The following is a 20963-nucleotide window of genomic DNA, read 5'->3' as shown; positions in this document are numbered from 1 at the left end:
TGCTTAACTTCTCACTACATGTAGTTTTAGCGTCTGAGAATGACTCATATAATAAAACCTGCTATCCTACCTTCAAACTAGTATTTACTGACTACGATCCAGAACAAACAACAGCAAAGCAAACACTGGCAGAATTTTATTTCTGCATTCTTAGCCCCTGAAGTTTTATTCACTTTAAGTACTATACAGAGGAGTTCTGATTCTTGTTATGTAAATTGAGTTTTTGAAAATAAAGTTGCTAAAACTATTACCTATTGCTTCATTAGCCACCTTTTTTAGTTTTTTAGTTCCATTAGCAAAGATTAAAGTGTACTGCACCCACAAAATATATTAGTCATTTGTGTTAATTTGACCCTTGTGGATTAATTCCCAGTAGCAACTGTACTAAGAGTCTGCTAAAGTCAGAGCTGCTGAACTAGGGCTGTAGACAGACAGACAGACAGACAGACACACACACACACACAGTGTGGCCTGCATGCTGCTGTTTGGCCATTCGTAAGCAACCCAAGTTGGAAGCTGCAATAGCAAAGCATTGTGAGGCACCCAAAGTTGCAGGGCAGGGGTGACAGCCCCTCACTGATCTGGATTGCACCCAGGAACGTCGTCAGTGTTTTGCACACCCCTGTAACTCTCTTGTGCTGTTTAAGTAGTAAGTGCATTTGTGTGTGCACTGAAGTAGTAACAGTGTGAACCTTGCTTTACCTGCCACATGTCCCCAAAGAGATAAGTCACAGTGCCCACAAAGGACAAGAACTACTCTGTGGGAGCATACAATAAGCACCTGGCTTGGGAAGTCTCAGCACTGGTCTTGGGGGCTATGGTAGTTGGACTGCAGAATCTCCAATCCCCAGGAAGTGTTTCAGACAAGGAGTCTACACCCAGGAGTGTGCTCTAAAGACCCAGAGAAAGTCTGGACTCTGAAGAGATCCTGCAGGCTTTGATGCACATGGCATCCAAAGACTGGGTCCAATACTGAGATAGGTATAGACCTACACACCATCACAGCACGTTTCTTCTTAGTTAAAAGCAGTAGATGGAAACAAAACATTAAAATGGTAGTGTTAACCTGGGAAGAAGGGTGAATAGACACTTCACTTTTCACCAGAGTGGCTGCCTTGGAAGCCCTTTGTGCTTGGGTGAAAGATTTTTGTTTGTGGTCCACCCCCCACCCCAAAGTAAAACTGCCATTTCTTTTATCCCCTCCAATTCTGCTCTTAAGACAAAGTCAACAATGCTCTGCTTCTGCTCCCCTGCATCCCCTGTCTCATCCACCCTGTAGCCCAGATGGTAGGCGGTTTCGGCAGCTCTTATCCAAGTGAGACATACACACTATATTCTTCTTGAGAATGCTGTCCACAACAATAGTTTACTTTAAGGAACTGCTGGGCTTGGCAGAGTGATCAGATATTTCAGACAATTAGGTAAGGGGGATGATAAAAGAAATTGAGTTTAAAATAATGAAGCCACTATACAACTTTCAAATGAAAGTGTTTATTTTTTCAATCAGGTTATATTCTCTTAAAATTAATAGTGACCTGTCAAAGTAATATGTATGTCTTTAGGAGATACAAAAGAAGGACATATTAAACACAGTCCTATAGGCCACCTCCAGACTGCAGCAGGGTTTTCTGGTAACAAGCTCATCACCAGCAAAGCAGGCTGATTATTTCTCTACCCAAAGTTACTTGTGGCACTCACCATGTTATTTTAGAGTTTCAACGTATATATGTGATCTGCAATTTCCTTTTACTATTTTCTTGATCCAGCCCCATCAATAGCAAAGATGCCACAAACTGGTGAAGAGCACAAGTGCACATTCACTGACATGATGTGATAACAGATTTGATATCAGATATACAACTCTAAAAACCATTTGCCTTGCTTTAGAAAATAGACTTGAAGCTAACTGCTTGATAGCACAGGCTGCTTGAATCAGACATGGCAAGAGGAAGAACATGAAATGCTAGAACACACCAGCAAAAGGACACCAAAGAACTGAACGATTAGTGAAATGCAGAAAATAGGAGTTGGAAAAGAAGAGTAATACCAAGGCAGTCTACCATATCTGGCAAATATCATGGCTTCTCTGTGAACCTTTTATGGCCATATGGTCAGCCCCACTGGGAATCCACACTACATACAAACTTCATTAACTATTATACACTGTATTATTAGAAAGTATACTATTTGAAAATGCTAGATATTCTCTCTCACACACACACACACTCCCACACACCCTCCCCTCCTGCCCCAGTGAGGAAAAGGACATATCTACATGGTGACACTCGGGAAAATTAATGCTGAATTAACTAACGAGTTGAATTTAAAATGCATTTTTAAAGTGCATTACAGCTGTGTAGATGAGCTCATTCAGAAGTAAAGTTGCCTTAGCTTAATTCCCTTTGGAAGTGAATTAAACTGGCCTTAGTTCACTTCAGCTTAACTCAGAATGACAGCGTTCACAAGGCTTTAATGTGCTTTTAGTTAATGCATTTTAAATTCAACCCTTATTTAATGAACTATGACTGTCCCTGGGTGTCCTCATGTAGATATGCCCCAAGATGCAACAGGAACTGAGATTTGACAGTTGTAAAACATGATGATTGTTTTCATTTCTTGATTATTTACCACTGTACCTCAGATTTAAAAAAGCTAGGTTGGAAAAAAAATTCAGTACAAGTTCAAGGGGTGAGGGGAAAGAAAAGATGGTAGTAAGGGAAATGGCAATGGGCTGAGAAAGCTGAGACTTTGAAGCCTTATTAAAGAGACCTGAGCAAACATGTAAAATTAAATGTCCACTATGTGCATATCCGGAAGCACATGAGAGAAAGCAGGGCTCAAAAATTAAAGAAGTGATACTTCATAAACAGAAGTTTAGGAAAAAGTTAAGATAGCTGCAAAAGAAGAAGCTCTTGTCTACACAGAAAGTTATACCACTATAAACTCCCTGCGTGGACACTTACTCCACAGTAAGAGTGCTTTTTTTCCTGTTTCATTTGGGTCATTTTGGTATAATTATGCTTGTAAAATTAGGTTTTTCTTTAAATTCGGTCTGTCTACTCCATCTTAGTAACTCAGTGGGGCTGAAATAGACACTACAAAGCCATTTGGTTTCCCTTAAACTTAAAGTAATCAGTTCTATTGTTTTCAGAACTTCCATACTATCAAATATCAGTTTCCCAGTCATCTGGTCCAATCTGCTTCAATTTTAGTTTCTGGTTCTAAATATCTCATTAGAATCTTAGACTGGAGTTCAACTGTTGATGATGATACATCAGTTTAGGTGCCAAAATATTTGTCAATACAGAATGGCGCATTAAAGCCAATTTAAATAAAGTGGTTAAAATCTTCACAGAGAAACTTTGTTCTTGGGATACCATTTCTAGGCAGACATTAAAAGCATTTACTATGATTTTAGGACAGGGACAATGAGGTCTGACAGCTTAAGCCTGAGCGCTTATGATGGATGTTATAAGGGAGCACTGTATTTTCCAAACATAATGGCAGCAGCTTTCTAACCACGCTTCCATCAACAAAATGACAAGTTATAAAGTAAAAGACTGAAGTCCTTGAAAGGGACAAAACATTAAAAATGAAAGATTTAGCTCTGAAATTTGAAGTCAAAACAGTTAATGCTCAAAGAAAATTTCTCTTCAGCTGTCCAAAACGTTTCTCAAGTCTGCCAATGCTATTTTCACATGCCTAGGAAACCATAGGATGACTTGTATAGGTACTATCTCTGGTTGAAAGGAAACAATGTTATATTACTGTGGCTAGTAACTAACATATCCTGATGACCTACAGCACAAAAATATTTTCACTTAACCATTATTCACTACTATGTGATTCCTGTAATCCAAGTCATAAAACACGGTCTTGACCACAGAGGAAATGAGTTCAATTTCCAAAGAGAAAGATGTTATTTAGGAACTAATTGTCAATTTATCTGGGGTAAAGAGATGAAGGGAGGAGAAGAACTTTGTTTCATAAGGCACCATGTCTTCTAGCTTTCTCAGAGGCTTATAGTCATTAGAAGTGGCTAAAAGAAAAGCTACAATTTAAACAGCTGCAAAGACATACTGAAGTGCACACAATATGTATGAGGGGAAAGCCACTGCACATTATAGTAATTTAAAAGAAAAACAGAATTGTAAAATGACATTGTGAGAATGTCTGTCTCTAGGCAAACTGAAATATGCTTTCAGGGGAAAAACTTTAAAGTCCAATGCTGCATTGACTGGCTTTAGAGCTATACTTTAGATGCATTTCTACTCCTCCCCCCCAAGATAACAAAGGAACTTTACTTGGAAGTTTCAATAGAGTACTGTTAAGGCAAAAGACCACTGCACTATTCCATTAGTGAGAAGCAAACTCATTTTGGAGCCGATTAAGTCATCTGACTAAAAAAAGTAAACTATTTCAAGGACTGTGTAGCATTCTCACGTATATATTTGCTTAACTATGCATCATACATCACTACGCAGATTTTGATGTGCTTGAAAATATAAGAATTACTCGAAAGCATTGTGCCCTTCTGACACTTTCTGGCAATATGTACTGCATTTAATACTGTAAGCCTGTGTAAAAAAAATCTTAATATTTCCATCAGAATTACATTTTAGTATCGAGTACCTTCAAGACTGAATTCTAGAGAAACAGTGGTCACTGTACCTTTTCAGTACATCAGCCTTGAGAAAGCAATGTTCATATATCATTGCTTCAATGTTTTACAGCTGAAATAACATTCATCTTCTCTCCCCTACCCCTGGGATTCTGAGAATTTAACAAATGCCAGCATTTTAAAAGTCGTATGTTTGAATAATCTGGTTTCAGGTTTTGCACATCAGGAAAGATCCTGAGCTGGTTTAACTCTGCATAGATTCACTGACTAATGGAGCTGTGCTATTTTATGCCCCCTGAAGATCTACCCCTAGATTAGAAGTGGGCAAACTGCGGCCCGCAGGACCATCCTGGCCCAGGAGGCTCGCTCCTGGCCCCTCCCCCGCTGCCCCCCCCCCCTCATGCAGCCTCAGCTCGCCACGTTGTGAGCTCCTACCACTCTGAACAGCATGGTAAGGGGGTGGCAGCAGCGCACACAGAGGTGAGGAGGTTGGCTAGGGAGTCCCAGGGGGCAGTCAGGGGACGGGAGGTTGGGAAGTGGGAAGGGGTGAATAGGGAGTGGGGGCCAGGCTGTTTGGGGGAGGGGGGGAGAGAACAGCCTTCCCCTACCCAGCCCTCCATACAGTTTTGTACCCTGATGTGGCCCTCGGGCCAAAAAGTTTGCCGACCCCTGCCCTAGATACTCAGCAACCAAATAGTCTAACAAAGATAAGGTACTCTATAAATACCACTCTTCCCCCAACACAGGTGCATGTGCCAATGTTTTAAATATGAATAACTAGTTTGCATTGTGACATTAATATAGCCCTCTTCACCAACATGCAGTTTATAGTTAACTAGTCATAACTAGGATACAAAGGGACAAAGTTAAATGGAGATTTTCAAAGGCAGAAAGGGAAGCTAGGCAATCAAGTCTCATGACCTTCAAGTTGGGCTCTATGTGCTTCTGAAAGCTCCTCCTCAGTATTAGGTAGCATTTTAGATCTACATCAGCACAAAATACGTAAAATGATCTTCAACGATAAGAGATCCAACTGTTAAAATTGAAACAGACACAGCTTGTTTTGTCTGCTTGCTATAGTAAAATATCTCCACTGAAATCATTACTCCCCCCACCCCCTTTCAGTGCATGGTATTGTGCAATATTATGAAACAGATTCTATTACAACAGGCAAACCAGGTCTAAGGTTTTTCTTAGTGCAGCAGAAGTACTACATATTAGAGTAGGTTTCAGAGTAACAGCCGTGTTAGTCTGTATTCGCAAAAAGAAAAGGAGTACTTGTGGCACCTTAGAGACTAACCAATTTATTTGAGCATAAGCTTTCGTGAGCTACAGCTCACTTCATCGGAAGTGACTTCACTTCACCGATGAAGTGAGCTGTAGCTCACGAAAGCTTATGCTCAAATGAATTGGTTAGTCTCTAAGGTGCCACAAGTATTCCTTTCATATTAGAGTAGATATCAAAACTATAAAGACATGGAAAAATGCTATTAATTTTCTTTTACAACTATATATTCCTTTGCAATTATTCATAGTGTATTATGACATTCTGTGCAGCTGATTGGGAAATACATAAGTTATTAAATAAGGTTTTACGGTACCTTCTATGAAATCATTTTCATTATAAAGCGGTCTCTCTCCTACTCCATCATCATCTTGTCCATCTTCTTCATCCGGATTATTGATTACCTCTAGGCCAGCCTCAATAACTTCCACCAACTCATCTCGCTTATCCTTTCTAACAGGTTTCTCCTCTGGGTGTCGAGTGAGCCCCATCTCCAACTGGAACACTTTCATAGAGGTAAAGCTTTCAAAAGGAATGACACCATATTCACTCGGTAGCTTGGCGCCAATGCTCACCTCAGCCTTGTCAATTTGGGAATGAAGAAACTCTAGGAGATCATTGGATGCTTGTTCTTTGGTGCCTTGGTAGCCCATGCCATTGACTCTTGGGCTCTTTTTTTCCTGCAGCAATTTCAGCTTATCGCTCATTTCCTGAAGCTCTTGTTTCAGCTGAGCAATCTGACGCTTCAGACTAGTAGCCCGGGTTTGATAGTGTTCCTCTTGTTCCTGTAGAAGAGCTTGGTAATGTTCTTTACCCAAGTTCTCCCCTATAACGCCAGGCAGAGATCCATTTCCATCTGTTTGTGGAGCACACTCAAGCAGGTACACGAACAACATTAAACTGAATAGCAAGGCAAGACCCACCCATAGCCAACGGGTCCTGGCTTGAAATATTAAACCCCTTCTGGGCATTCTTATCAGATTTCGAGTCCCCCTCCAAAAAGCTGATTTTCTTTTTCATACCTTTCCAAGAGCATCCCAACAAAGACTTAAAAAAGGAATGAAACCATGATTTTTTTTTTAAACAGTCACACCAAAGTTATGTCAGCCAAAAAAAAAAGTTACGTTCAACATTTGTCTTCCTCATTTGATATTGCAGAGACAAAGTCTAAAGTTACTATAACTTCCATGATGAAAAGGAGAAATGCAGTTTACACCATCAAATAGAATTCTCATAATATTCTGGTGACTTGACCAAAAGACAGAAATATTGTGAATACTTGCTGACTCTTTTCCTGTTTTTGTTTGTTTCTTAAAAAGAAGAGTTAAGGTTTTTAGTCTGAAGTTTTTCTCAATGAAGAAACCTGGCAAATACTAGGATTGGTAGGCTTTTGATGCACAGCTTTTTTGCACACACACATTTATACACTGCAGGAGCAATCTACACCTTAGTAACAGTAGTTTTCATTGGACAGTTTGATATTTTCCTCTGGCACTCTTGAGTATTTTATTCCACTTCCCCCCTTCTTTGGGCTTCTGTGGTTTGAGTCAGCAATACCAAGGCAGAATCTAAAATTAAATGAAAGGTGCATATTAGAACTATAAAGCAGCCAGGCAGCTGGAAAACACATGAACGAAACATTAACATCCAAAAATGTAGCCATGATGGATTGCAAAAGTTTTTTTTTTTTTTTGGATTTGTAAAAACCTATAGTACTTTCCACAGTGTTACACATGACTGATTTATTTCCTATGGAACTGTCTGGAGCATACTAATAAGAATAGCTGAATGAAACAACTTTTTCAAGCAGTTAAGTTACAAGAATTCTTTTCCAGTCCTATTGCATCATGTCTGAAGAGCTTCCCTAATCATCATGGTTGATTTTTTCTGAAAGTAGTACAAAAAAAATAGGGCTGTCGATTAATCGCTGTTAACTCATGCGATTAACTCAAAAAAAAATTAACTGCAATTAATTGCAGTTTTAATCGCGCTGTTAAACAATAGAATGCCATTAAAATTTATTAAATATTTTGGATGTTTTTCTACATTTTCATGTATATTGTATTCTGTGTTGTAATCGAAATCAAAGTGTATACTATTTTTTACTACAAATATTTGCACTGTAAAAATGATAAACAAAAGAAATAGTATTTTTCCGTTCACCTCAGAGTATGTGTAGTGCAATGTTGTGATAGTGCAACTTACAAATGTAGATTTTGTTACATAACTGCACTCAAACAAAACAATGTAAAACTTCAGAGCCTACAAATCCACTCAATTGCTAAGACAAACACGTTTACCTTTACAGGAGATAATGCTGCCCTCTTCTTGTTTACAGTATCATCAGAAAGTGAGAACAGGCATTTGCATGGTACTTTTGTAGCTGGCACAGCAAGGTACTTACATGCCAAATATGCTAAACATTGGTATGCCCCTTCATACTTCGGCCACCATTCCAGAGGACATGCTTCCATGCTGATGACACTCGTTAAAAAAAAATGTGTTAAATAAATTTGTGACTGACTCCTTGGGGGAGAATTGTATGTCTCCTGATGTTTTACCTGCATTCTACCATATATTTCATGTTATAGCAGTCTCAGATGATGACCCAGCACACGTTGTTCATTTTAAGAACACTTTCACTGCAGAATTCACAAAATGCAAAGAAGATACCAATGTGAGATTTCTAAAAATAGCTACAGGACTCGACCCAAGGTTTAAGAATCTAAAGTGCCTTCCAAAATCTGAGAGGGACGAGGTGTGGAGCATGCTTTCAAAAGTCAAGAGCAACACTCCGATGCAAAAACTACAGAACCCAAACAACGCACCAAAAAACAACCTTCTGCTGGTGGCATCTGAGATAATGAAAATGAACAGGTGTCAGTCTGCACTGCTTTGGATTGTTATCGAGCAGAATCAGTCATCAGCATGGATACATGTCCCCTGGAAGGGTGGTTGAAGCATGATGGGACATATGAATCTTTAGCACATCTGACACGTAAATATCTTGCAATGCTGGCTACAACAGTGCCATGAGAATGCCTGTTCTCACTTTCAGGTAACATTGTAAACAAGAAGCAGGCAGCATTATCTCGTGCAAATGTAAACAAATGTGTTTGAGTGATTGGCTGAACAAGAAGTAGTACTGAGTGGACTTGCAGGCCCTAAAATTTTAGATTGTTTTATTTTTGAATGCATTTTGTTGTACATAATTCTACATTTATAAGTTCAACTTTCATGATAAAGAGATTGCACTACAGTACTTGTATTAAGTGAATTGAAAAATACTATTTCTTTTGTTTTTTTACAGTGCAAATACTTGTAATCAAAAATAAACAAAGTAAGCACTGTACACTTTACATTCTGTGTTGTAATTGAAATAAACAGATCTGAAAATGTAGAAAACATCCAAAAAAATTTAAATAAATGGTATTCTATTGTTGTTTAACAGTGAGATTAATCACACGATTAATCGTGATTAATTTTTTTTTAGTTGCTTGACAGCCCTACTAAAAAAATAAATTTAAGGTAATCTCACTGTTTGAACATAACTTGCATTTCTGATTACCCTTATTTGCATCTAATATCCTTTGAGAGACAATTTACTTATCAACATACTCAAGTGCTAAAGATCTAAAGGTTAAAGTTACACAAATATAGTTTCTCAGGCAAGGTCTAAATGAAATAGATCTGGGTTTCTGACCACTCAAACAAAGCCATTACATTAAACTCAATGGCATCTGTTTGTCTGTAATGAGATAGATGCAGCATTCAAAATCTGATCAATCCAATATTTTGGAGCATATTCAAGGCATCCGTGGGTGCAACCACACTGATTTTGGTGCAAATCAGACTACTGGAAAAGCCTGATTCACAGGAATATCAGGGCCCACAGACTACCTGGCACTGTAGGCAGAGAAGTCTCTCTGCAACCTATGCATAACAGGGGCAGCAACTTCCTTGCTGTAAGAAGAAAAGGAGGACTTGTGGCACCTTAGAGACTAACAAGTTGCCACAAGTCCTCCTTTTCCTTTTGCGGATACAGGCGAACACGGCTGCTATTCTGAAACTTAGCTTGCTGTGTAAGGAGACTTCTGTTCGTCTGGGCTACAGGCAATAAGAAAGCCTTAGTGGGTTGAAGGGGCAGTAGCGGTGGGGAAACAGAGGACTGGGGGTGAGTGGTGGTTATAGGGAATGCAAAAACCCAAAGAAGAGTGGGGGAAGGGGAAAGAGGAGGAACATAGGGCACACAGATCCAGGCATAAGGGGAAGGGGGAACGAAGATGCACACAGAACACCTGGAGAGGGGATGGGGAGAGTAAGGAGGGGCCACTGCTGGGGGGGGGGGGATAATCAGGGTCAATGGTATTGGGAATGGAGACAGAGCCCATGGTGTGAGGAAGGAAATGGGAAGAGTTGGTAGGAGTCCCTGCAATAGAAAAGTGTGGGAGGGTGGCACACAGGGAGCTTGGGGGAGGGTTGGAGGAATGCAAGGAGAATGCTCACAGCCTATGGAAGTTCCACAGCGCATACAACTTTATTGGCAAATCTTTAAGCTTATTAAATTACTTGTGCTTTTTCTTATCTGCAAGTGCAATTTATATTCATTTGAATAGGCTTTATGCGTTCCCCAATTGACTCAGATTTATCCTTGGCCAATACCTCAGCTATTATTTTGACAGCACCAACAACAGTGTGCTAGACACACCATAGAATAGTGTGAAACAAGAGTGTGGACCCAAAGAGCTGTTTCAACACAAAATGAACAGGTAAAAGAAAAAAACAGCAACAAGTAGTAAGATATTCCAACTTCTGAGTGAGTTGCACACACAGTTTCCATGATATTTGCTAGGAAGGTTTATTTTCCATGGTGTGGTAGCTTGGGCAGCCAACATTTCTTTGGGGGGAAGAAAACTAGGGTTTAGTGACCTTTTGTACAAAATGGGCTAAGGAGGGACTTTGAAGAGAATGTGAATGCAGAGAAGACCAGGTGAAGGAGAGAATTTAAGATGAGGGGGAAGGAAGGGCAGGGAGGAACAAGAGGGAGAAATGGTTCATGGAAGAAGCCACTGGCAAGAGTGAAGAATGTGAAAGGATTGTTAAAAAATAAAGGAAACTTACTATATTGTAAGTTATAGACATCCATTTTTTGAGATCCTGGGCTGACTGTCTTGGGGGCATTCAGGTATGCTGCAATCTGCGCAAGAATCAGGCATTCCTCCTTTGTTCTTCCTTTTAATTTTTGCAAGACTTTTCCACCCTCTATCTTTGGAGAAGAGAGAGACAGACAGACACAAAATTTGAGCACATCATCAGTCATCCCAACAGGTCTGACCACCTTTCTCTGGGCATACATGAACTGTAGGAGCTTCCCACAATTCTCACCAAGTGCTCAAAAGATTATGTCCTAAGTAAGCCTCTTTCCTACTGCAGGGAATATAGAAAGACATGTTAGGCCTTTCAATTCAAGATTTGTGTCTCCCAAGAGCATTAAAGGGATTTTAGTCCTGTTTTCAGATAGCACCCTCAGGGCTCCCCCACATCACCAAAAAAGGGCAATTAACTGCATTTCCCTCTTGACCACATTGTGAAACCGTTGTCTGGGGTACTTAAGTGGAACTTCACCTAAGTACCCAGACTTGAATATCAATTTAGTTTTAATATGTAAATAATTAAAAGAAAAGATTGCAGGGGGGAAATGGTTACACCATTACATTATTTGCGATGACAGGAATGACCCACAATTTTGGCATCTGTCAGAGATGCAGTCTTCTCAAACTCTCACTAATCAAGTCTTTATGGCACGCCACATTCTGCACATTTGATGTACAGTGGAAATAACTATTAAGTCAATATTTATCCAACCCTACCACATAGATCCCACACTATTTCTATATACACTGTTACACCTATTCCCAAATGTGATAAGTATGGCTGAAAGATTAAGTGACTTGCCCAAGGGCACAAAGTCGGAACCAGAGCCAAAGCCTGGAATTCTTCCATCTCAATTCTGTGCACAGACCACGCCTGTAGCTATACATAATATCACCTGGGATTTCAAATATGCCTGTTCTACCGAATCTACATTAGAGCATCAAGCCACCCAGAATTTCGAGTAAGAGACTATGGTCCCCTGATCGTGCAAGTACTGAACTTCATGCACAGGAGTGGTCTGATTGAAGTGTACATGTATATGAGTGGTCCTGTTACCCACTTCCTGTTGCCACAATCAATGCCTAATAATATTTAGCTAAGGAACAAATTAGAGAGGTTGAAGGAAAAGATGGATCGAAGGCAAAAGCTATCTAATACAGACATTTTTTGAATGTGTCATTACTGAACAATTTAATACACAATATATAAACAAACATCTATAACACAGTAAATTCAGGTAATTAAACCCAGGTTAAGTCCTTAAGAAGGGAAAATGAATGAAAAATGTCTGGAACATTTTACGAATAAAATATTACATAAATACAATCACGTGTCTATAAATATGATTAATACCAGATGTGTCCTCAAACTATTGACCAGAGTCCAGATTTGGTCAGTCAAGGCAGAAAGAAAAAGCCAGTCTGCAGTGCAAAACCAGGACACGGAGTGATGTAACACTGACATCCAACCTTTCTTTAACAGAAAATTATATTGATTTTATAAATGATCCTTTCCCATTTCCTTCTGAATTTTACAGCAAAATAAGCATTGGAAACACATTTGCTAGCTAATGAATTTTAGGTTTTCTTAAAGCACAAGTATTAAAAAACCCAGTTAAGTATTGTATACAGAAAGGCATTAGTTCAGTGGAAAAGCTGCAGACACCTGAACCTGGTTAGGCAAAACTGGCACTCACAGGCTTAGTCTACTTACAACAAGTAAAGATCAGGCTGTAGCGGAGTCAAAACAGATTCGGTAATGCCAAACCTGAGTCTCCTTCTCCGTCATACCTGACTTTCCCATCCAGAACGGTGACTATCGCAGCAATGGCAGCATTTCATGCTCTTTGAGTAACGGGCAGAGTGCTGATAATTCAGTCAACATGGCAATCCATTTTTGGGGATTGAAAGGGGCTGGAGGGACAATTTTTTTTTTCCTGGAAAAGAATTAAGGGTCTAAATCCCACAGCCAGTGGGATTTGGGGCACAGAGGTTAATGTTTGAACTTCTGTCTTCTGAAGCATTTACATAAGTATATAAGTGGGGAAAGAAAGTGATACTACAAACATTAGGCACCATTTTCAATCTATGAATGAAAACTTTAATTATTAAAAGGAAAGTGATGAGAACATCTAAGTTATTGTTATGCCTTTGGGAAAAATGAGGAAGTTACAGAAGTGCCCCAAGGGCAAGGGAAAGAGTCAAGCCATTGGCAATTACAAAGACGGTCACGGGGTTAATGGGCCTAATCAACTGTCATTGGGTATTGGCAAATAGCTGGAGTGGTCAACTGAAGGATGCTTGGTCAGTCATTTAGTGTCTAGCTTAAAATGGGATAACATTTGCAACTTGCTATAAAATCCTTTGATAAAGTGTGATCTATAAACAGGCTTGGAAGGATTAGGTATTTAATCAGCAAATGTCTATTTCATTCACACACACACAAAATATTTCCATAAATGATAATCAAAATAACAGATAGGCAAAGTTAGACGAACGCTGCTTGACAAATCAGAGTCTGATTTAAGGATTTTTACTTTGTAGTACTTCCCTAGCTCACAGAGGTGAGGAGAGAGAAAAATACAGTAGAGAGATTGTGAGGTACACAGATAGGACAGTAATGGGTGAAATAAAAGTATGACCGGTTGAACTATTTGTGAAGGAAGCTTCTATCTATTGTGGCCAGATATATATATGACAATGGTCAGCACTGTTAAGATCTTCATGTGAAGAGCTAACACAAACCCACCTGTAGTGTACAAGTACAAACGCTGCATATTCTTGAGCCACATCTACTAGCACCTTCTCTGTGTACATAACAACAAACCTCTGTTTTATGAAGCACTCTGATCAGAAGTACCACTACAGTTGCAATAATAATAAATCTATCTTACTTATTTCTAATGCAGTGCATTAAGACTGCATACAGACTGCACCATGGTCTATAAAGGAAACTTCACCTGAATTCCTTTAGTCAGATGCCTACACTCAATTCTTTCCCCTCTATTTTGTTTCCCACCTCCTCCTCAATGCCACCTAACCACGAGAAACAATACCAATTCTAAGTTGTTACTAGGAGGTAAAAGCTTTTGCCAAGAGATAGGTCTTGCATCCATCACATGTTGCTGCCATGTAAAAACATCCCTACCCTATTTATATGTGATGTGAAAAGCCACATTCAATTATGTCCCTATAAATGCCAACTTTTCCATCACTACTGCCCCGCTCTTTAAAAAAAGAGAAATTACATGCAACTTATCAGGTTGCACAGTTAAAATTGAAGAGGCAGAAAATATAAATATTTCTGTTTCTACAGCAATGCCAACTCAGACATATTGGACATTTGGTACTTTTTAAATAGTATACATTTAAATTTGAAAATTTAATAGAACAGAAAATACTAGCTATATGCAGAGTAGCCAAACTAATGTTACTGTAAGAATCTCACCTTTTACATATACTGCCTTTAAAAAGAATTTTGTACTGGATAAAAGACTTGAAAGGTTTACTAGACACCTACTAGTCACAGGATTAAGTCAGATAGCCAGAAACCCAGACTTCTCGCATCACGTCTTCTCATCCTCACTCTACTGCTCCTTTAGAATCTTGTCCTGTGTCAAGGACTGAAAGAGATTGGAGTCTCTTTTTCCTCACCTGCCTGAAGGAGCTAAAGGATTGAGTTTTTGTCACTACTACTGATCACAACTTTCTCTGGCAGCAACAGCAGAGGTAAGCATGTTGCCTACCTTGCTTCCCCCCCCCCCCCCCAAAAAGAAGGAGAAGAGAGAACAACAAGTGGGATCCTTTGAAGTCCTGTCCCACCAAGGGATAAAGATATGGAGAACTCTGCCCCAGGAAGGCAGGGTGATGAGAGAATAAAGTTACATATTTTTGCTAGTCAGCCCTGATATGAAATACAAATTCTTCATGCTGGGTGCAGGGATGGCACCCTGATGGGTATTCAGTACCACTTCCCAAGAGACTGAGGATGATTGTGCTCACTTTCTCATGAAGTACAGCTCCCGGATCCTACTAGTGATCAGAAGTCGTCTTTCACATCAGTTTCAGACTTGCAGGTAGTTTTTCCAAACCTTGTGCTTTAAGTGGAGGGTGATGGCCTGCACTATATAATTCTAGAGATGGGTGAAGGTGCGGAGAGCATCACAACATTGGAAAAGTAAGTCGCTGCCCTTGAAAACAACATTTATTTTTTTAAATATCTGGAGAAAGCTATGGTATAACAAGATTATCTGGAAAATATGGTATTTTGAGCATGACCTTGTTTAAAGGCTGACTTTCTACATCCTGGAATTTTGCATGTTGAGATTTCACACACGAAAAGTCTTTTATTCTGGCTGACAGAAATTCATTTGATTTAGAAGAATGACTATCGTGCCTCCGAAAAGGAAACATCCGAGGTACACACAATGTTACCAAAAATGTTAGGATATATAGAAATAACTTTGTTATTCCTACTGCATTTCATATATTCAAATATAGAAGTGTTTCTGCTGTTTACAAAAGAGATCATTTATTCTCCACGCACAAGGAAACAAACTAAAATGCTAATTCAAAACACTTCTGTTTTTGTTACATTAGCATTCCGGTTTGGTCCCTTGTTGTGAAGAATAGAAAAGTGGCTTTCCTAAAGAGGAGGCATTTTTATGCTTATAGTAATGACCTAATTCTGTATATTTTTATTCTATTTTGAGTTGTGTCTGCACATACTTATTTTCATATATTCCACTTCAGTATTTTCCTTTTCTGTAATCTACAGATGATCCTGTGGTTTGGCTGCTTTTGCGAATCTATGACTCAGTTTAAAGGCAAATTTACAGTAATTTCACATCCTAGGTAGGACCTTAACTCTACCCAAGAGATACCACAAAATTAACATTTCATTTTTACAACTGTTTTTCTTGGCAATTCACGTACAAAGGGTACAAATCTTAGTAACGTCTCTTGAACATGTTATATTACCCTATTTCCCACCAAATTCATACTGATTCTACAAGGAATGCTTGCTGATCATTAGAGAAACTATACACTTCAGAGTCTTAACTTCCAGATGTTTTGTGACTCATTGCAGTAGTTTTCTAAAGTGAGCTGGTTTCTTCAGCTACAGATAATTTTAATGCACCAAAAAGGGGGAGGAGGGAGAAGAAGCTACCTTATCTACAACTAATTTCTCCATAAAGGGCTTGTCCACACTCAATACCCAATAGCTATTTGACAGAGTTTCAAGAAAGGCTGTATTTCAGCATTGTGTTGCAGCACCACCTTAATTCAAATGATACAGGTTTATAGGGATTTAACAGTTGATCCAAAGCCTTTTTAAGTTAATGGAAAGGCTCTTGTTAACTTCAGTGGGATTTGTATAAAGCCCTTAATTTGGGTCAAAGCTTCTACTTGGCCAGCAGAGTTCAGTGGTCCACCCACAGAAGATCACAACAAGAAAATGAGGAGTACAGCTTGAGATCTGTTATAAACAGATGACAGTGAATTTTAATTCTTCCCGCTGAGGAAGAGAAATATTCTTAGTAAAAACTGAAGTTATTAATGTAGAGAAGGAAAAAAGTTATAAACTACTGAAAATAACACTTTGTAGTGACTGTAGGACCATTACAAGGGTAAAAAAAACCTGGCAGCCTAATCCTGGAATGCACCTTTAGCTTAACTGATATCCACAGAAAGGCAGCACTAACAGTGATGGGGTTAAATAGTATTACAAACTCTCACAGAAGACCTTGAGTCAATGTTGGCTACAGACCGATTTTCAGTTTCGCACAGGTCTGGTCAATTTCACTTTGAAGCCTGAGTTTTTGTGCTGGAGTAGTTCTCCTTTTCTTCTTTTGTAGAGATGTTAAAAATCAGTAAAAATGCAGAGAAAGCATAGAAAAGGAAGTAGTAAATGGAGGTCACACAAGCAACTATCTCAAGACCATAAGAGCTTAGGCCTGAGGGTCCATAATTTCATTTTGTCACTGAACTAATGATCACTAACACTTGATACTTTTAAATCCGTGTATCCTTCATCTGAAGCCAGATCACAGCTACAAGGATTTATTTTACTTGCAGTCACAGTCCCATTTCTCACAAACCCATTGGCCTATAAATTCACGAACCAGGTGACCAGGTGGGTTCTTTGTTGTGGGAAAAACCTTGACAATCACAGGAAGAACAAATAAAGTTAGAGTTACAATTTTGGTAAATCAGAAGAGTCACAGATATAACTGGACAGTTACTATGGAGACTCCTCTCCTCTAGGGCTGCAGATATGGAAGAGACAAACAGGAAGTCTGACAGAAAGCAGAGATCTTGGCAACTGCGACTTCCAGAGAGGATCAGGACACAGAAGTAATCAGCTCCACGCTATGACACATCTGACTCAAAACCGACTGCGCTCCTTAAAAGATCATTCTCAGCCTCATTGAGTAGCCATAGCATCTACGCCACATTTGTCTAATAGCATGCCTGAGGGATATTTACTTCCCTCCACCCCTTAAAGTAATAGTCATGGATTCCATAACCATCCACAGCAGCATGACCAACAACAAGCTTTACTCATGATGATCTAATAGCCTAGTTTATAAAGAACTTTTGTCTCCAGGGCTGTCAATCTGGCTTCTTTCATAAGTACTAAATTGACCTTAAAAAGACATTGCTCATTTCTACCCTAGTCATGAGCCCCACAAGAGTGCAGAGGCTGACGCACTGCTGGTCAGCAGGGGGCACGTTGATATGAGGAGGTTAAGAAGCTTTCACACTATGACTACAGAAGACAGTAACATTAAGTAACTTAGTTTTTAATTGAAAACATTTTAAGAGCCACAAGCCACAAGATTCATATAAGGCCAATTTTATATCTTATGAAGAGTCTAAAATTAAGAGCCAGAGCAAATCTGTAAGAGATAACTGCTGAAAAAGTATACTTCTCAATCCCTCATATTAAATTGTGTAGAAAAATGCAGTTGCTTGGCAAAATAAAGACTGACTGATAAATTATTCAATCATAAAAGACAGTGGTAAGAATGCTACACTTTTTGAAACTGCACAACGTTCTGTGGATTTACTTCACTTCTCAAAAAAAAAAAAAAGGCCAGACTCCAAACACAAAACAAAACCATAATCTCTCACACACACAAAATCCCCCCAGTATGTATTGTCTCATTGCAAATAGTGAATTTCAAAGTGATTCCTACTGTAAAATTCTGCCTTGTGCACAGCAAAAAACTATTTTTGCCAGAAGAAAAATGGACATTTTACACAAGTCTCAGGTTTCATATTTAGACACTCCCATAGGTACTGCTACATAATTCTCCTGAAATCAGGGATTTATGCTGATTCTTATTTTCTGCCATAGGACAAGTGCTGGCAGTTTTTTGTTACCTCTCTCATCCACTAGGAAACCTGGTACAGATTTCCTCCAACATTACTCTTCACATTGTTCCCTTCTTGCTGTTGATGGTCAGTGTCATGGTTACAGGTTAAGCTGCACCTCTTTCCCTTCTCTAGACTGTGAATGGACTCCCTTAGGCACCAGGCCATATGGCTTTACATCACCTAGGGTAGAAAGCGGCAATTCTCCCTCTTTCAGACCAGACCAGGGTCTACAGTCCTCTGTCAATTATGCTCACCAGCAGGTCCCATGGAGTTCAGCACCTGCTATTCTTTCCTCAGGAGTCTAGTCATTACTGGTCACAGACAACCTCCTTAAAACCAAAGCACTCTTTAACAGTAGGAACAAAGCATAACATGAGAGAAAAGGGAGTTTAAAGCAAAAGTGTACACATACACACCCTTCCTAAAGCTCTGCCATCCTATGATGGCGGGTACACCTTCTTCAGATGCCCCAGTGAGTGCCTGTCTCAGTATGACCAGCTTTCCAACAACCAAATCCCTCTCTAAACAGACAGTCTTTTTAACTGCTATAATCCTTTTGATCTTCCAATTCCCACCATTCAACCTGTGTGGCAAAACAAGGTTTGCAAGGCTCCATAACAGGTCAAGCCATCAGCCTCAGAGCCATGGACTCTCCAATTGTCCCATAACAAACCTTTAGTGTTTACCATGAGGTGGCTTATCTTAAGACATTGTGTCCTTCCTGCTTGTTTTCTTACAGACTAAACCAATATCTTCATAGAGTAAACGTCACAGTATCCAGGTCAACATACAATATTCAAAAATTACAGAGCAACTCCATGTACAATACCGTTCAAACAACAAAGAAAGCAGAGAAAGCAATGTTACATAATGGCTATATTTGGAAATCAGTGGTATTCTGCAACTGAGTCTCTTAGGAAAGAGAAGCATATACTTAACAGCCTCAAGTGAGGAAAGAGTCACCTGCAATGAAGACTATGTTAAAATCAAATTCTCAGGCAATCCACCACCAACTGACAGTCAAAGGAAGGGAATGGTGTTTTAATCTAAACAGTACCCTTCCAACCACCCTTGAGAACCTAAGCAACAGTAGTAACAGTTGTTGCCTGCATCTCTAATTCCTGCATGTAACGTATTCTGACCAGAAGCAGAGTGAAACTGACTCAGGGCTTATCTGCACTACAGGTTATGTTGACATAACTTATGTCGCTCAAAGGTGTGAAGAAGCCACCCCCTAAGAGACGTAAGTTACACTGACCTAAGCGCCACTGTGGACAGTGCTAGGTTGGTGGAAGAGCCTCTCCCATCCGTAAGAGGCAGTAGCTGTGTGAAGTTGGTTTTATTATGCCAGCGGGAGAGCTCTCTCCCTTTGACATAGAGCATCTTCACCAGATATGCTACAGTGGCGCAGCTGCATCAGTGCAGCTGCATCAGTGCAGCTGCACCATTGCTTCTAGTGTAGATTATCCTTCAGAGGGCAAGAGAGATGTTGCTCACATTTATGGTGGAGATAATAGGATTCTGCCCATCAGTCACACAACAATAGTTAAATTACACTGTAACAAAGACCTAGAATCACAAAGGGGCTCAGGCATTGTGATGCTCAGCGTAACAAGGCCTAACTTTTTGGGTGCCTAGGAAACAGGAACAACACTGATTCATAAAACCTGAGTTAGGTGCCTAGATTCCCTATATAATAAATTGGGAGAGACAAGTGGCTCAGAAAGCAATTCACAAAAAGCCAGCATTCTTGGAGTTAGGTAGCTTGGGTGCCTCAGGTGTTTCTTATGAGAATGACTTAATCAGGCACCTAACTCTACACAGGGAGCCAGAGTAGGGTGGTAGTACACACCTCATAACTTTTATCCCAGTGCCAGATCCTGTTCAGATCCTTTCTCCGCCTCTGCTGGAGGGAGGAATTCAACCTAGATCTCCAGGTCCAAGATGAGTGCTCTAGCCACTGAGCTAGGGGACTCTCTCTCTCCTGTTAAAACTGTTCCACTGATGATAAATAAGGAAAGTGACACTGGGCCAAAAAAGAGAGGTAATTACTCTGTAATAGGTGCTCAGGGCACCTACCTGGGAGGTGGAAGACCCATGGTCCAGGTCCCTGCTCCAATAATTCATTATTTATCCACAATGGAACAGTTTCAACAGGAGAGACTGAAGGAACCCCACATCGGAATATCCCACAGCTCAGTGGTTACAGGGCTCACCTGAGTGGTGGGAGACCCCACAGAGATCATTTCTCCCCTTCTGCCTGCAGGGGCAACTGAGCATGGGTCTCCCTCATCCCAGGTGAGTGCTCTAACCTCTGGGCTAAAACTTAAGGTGGATACCTCCACCACCACGTCCAGCTGCCATATTTAGAATAAGACCCAACCCTGTAGGTGCACTCAGAAGCTTCCCACTTTGAATCAGACCACACACATGACTTACATGGCTGAACGCTTCTTTCCTGGTTCATGAATTGCTCTTAAGCTTTGGTGGAAGACAGGCCTCCAGAGTGAGGCAACAGATT

General features: G+C 39.9%; 1 protein-coding gene across 7 annotated transcripts in view; it reads right to left on the bottom strand.

Annotated features, from left to right (window-relative positions):
• CSGALNACT2 (chondroitin sulfate N-acetylgalactosaminyltransferase 2) overlaps window positions 1-20963 on the bottom strand; it is a 51757-nt gene that overhangs the window by 14722 nt on the left and 16072 nt on the right. For 3 of the 7 annotated variants that reach the window (XM_073353253.1, XM_073353252.1, XM_073353258.1), the window contains 2 exons: window positions 11028-11172; window positions 6223-7474 (listed from right to left, as the gene is read on the bottom strand). In XM_073353253.1, coding sequence (XP_073209354.1) covers window positions 6223-6877 — 655 coding nt within the window. In that variant the 5' untranslated portion in view covers window positions 6878-7474; window positions 11028-11172. The remainder of the gene's footprint in view (window positions 1-6222; window positions 7475-11027; window positions 11173-20963) is intronic. The other 4 variants (XM_073353256.1, XM_073353257.1, XM_073353255.1 and 1 more) reach the window with 2 other exon arrangements.

This window comes from Lepidochelys kempii, chromosome 7 (genome assembly GCF_965140265.1).
Source record: "Lepidochelys kempii isolate rLepKem1 chromosome 7, rLepKem1.hap2, whole genome shotgun sequence".
Lineage (NCBI taxonomy): Eukaryota > Metazoa > Chordata > Testudines > Cheloniidae > Lepidochelys > Lepidochelys kempii.
This window is presented reverse-complemented; position numbering and strand designations above follow the sequence as displayed.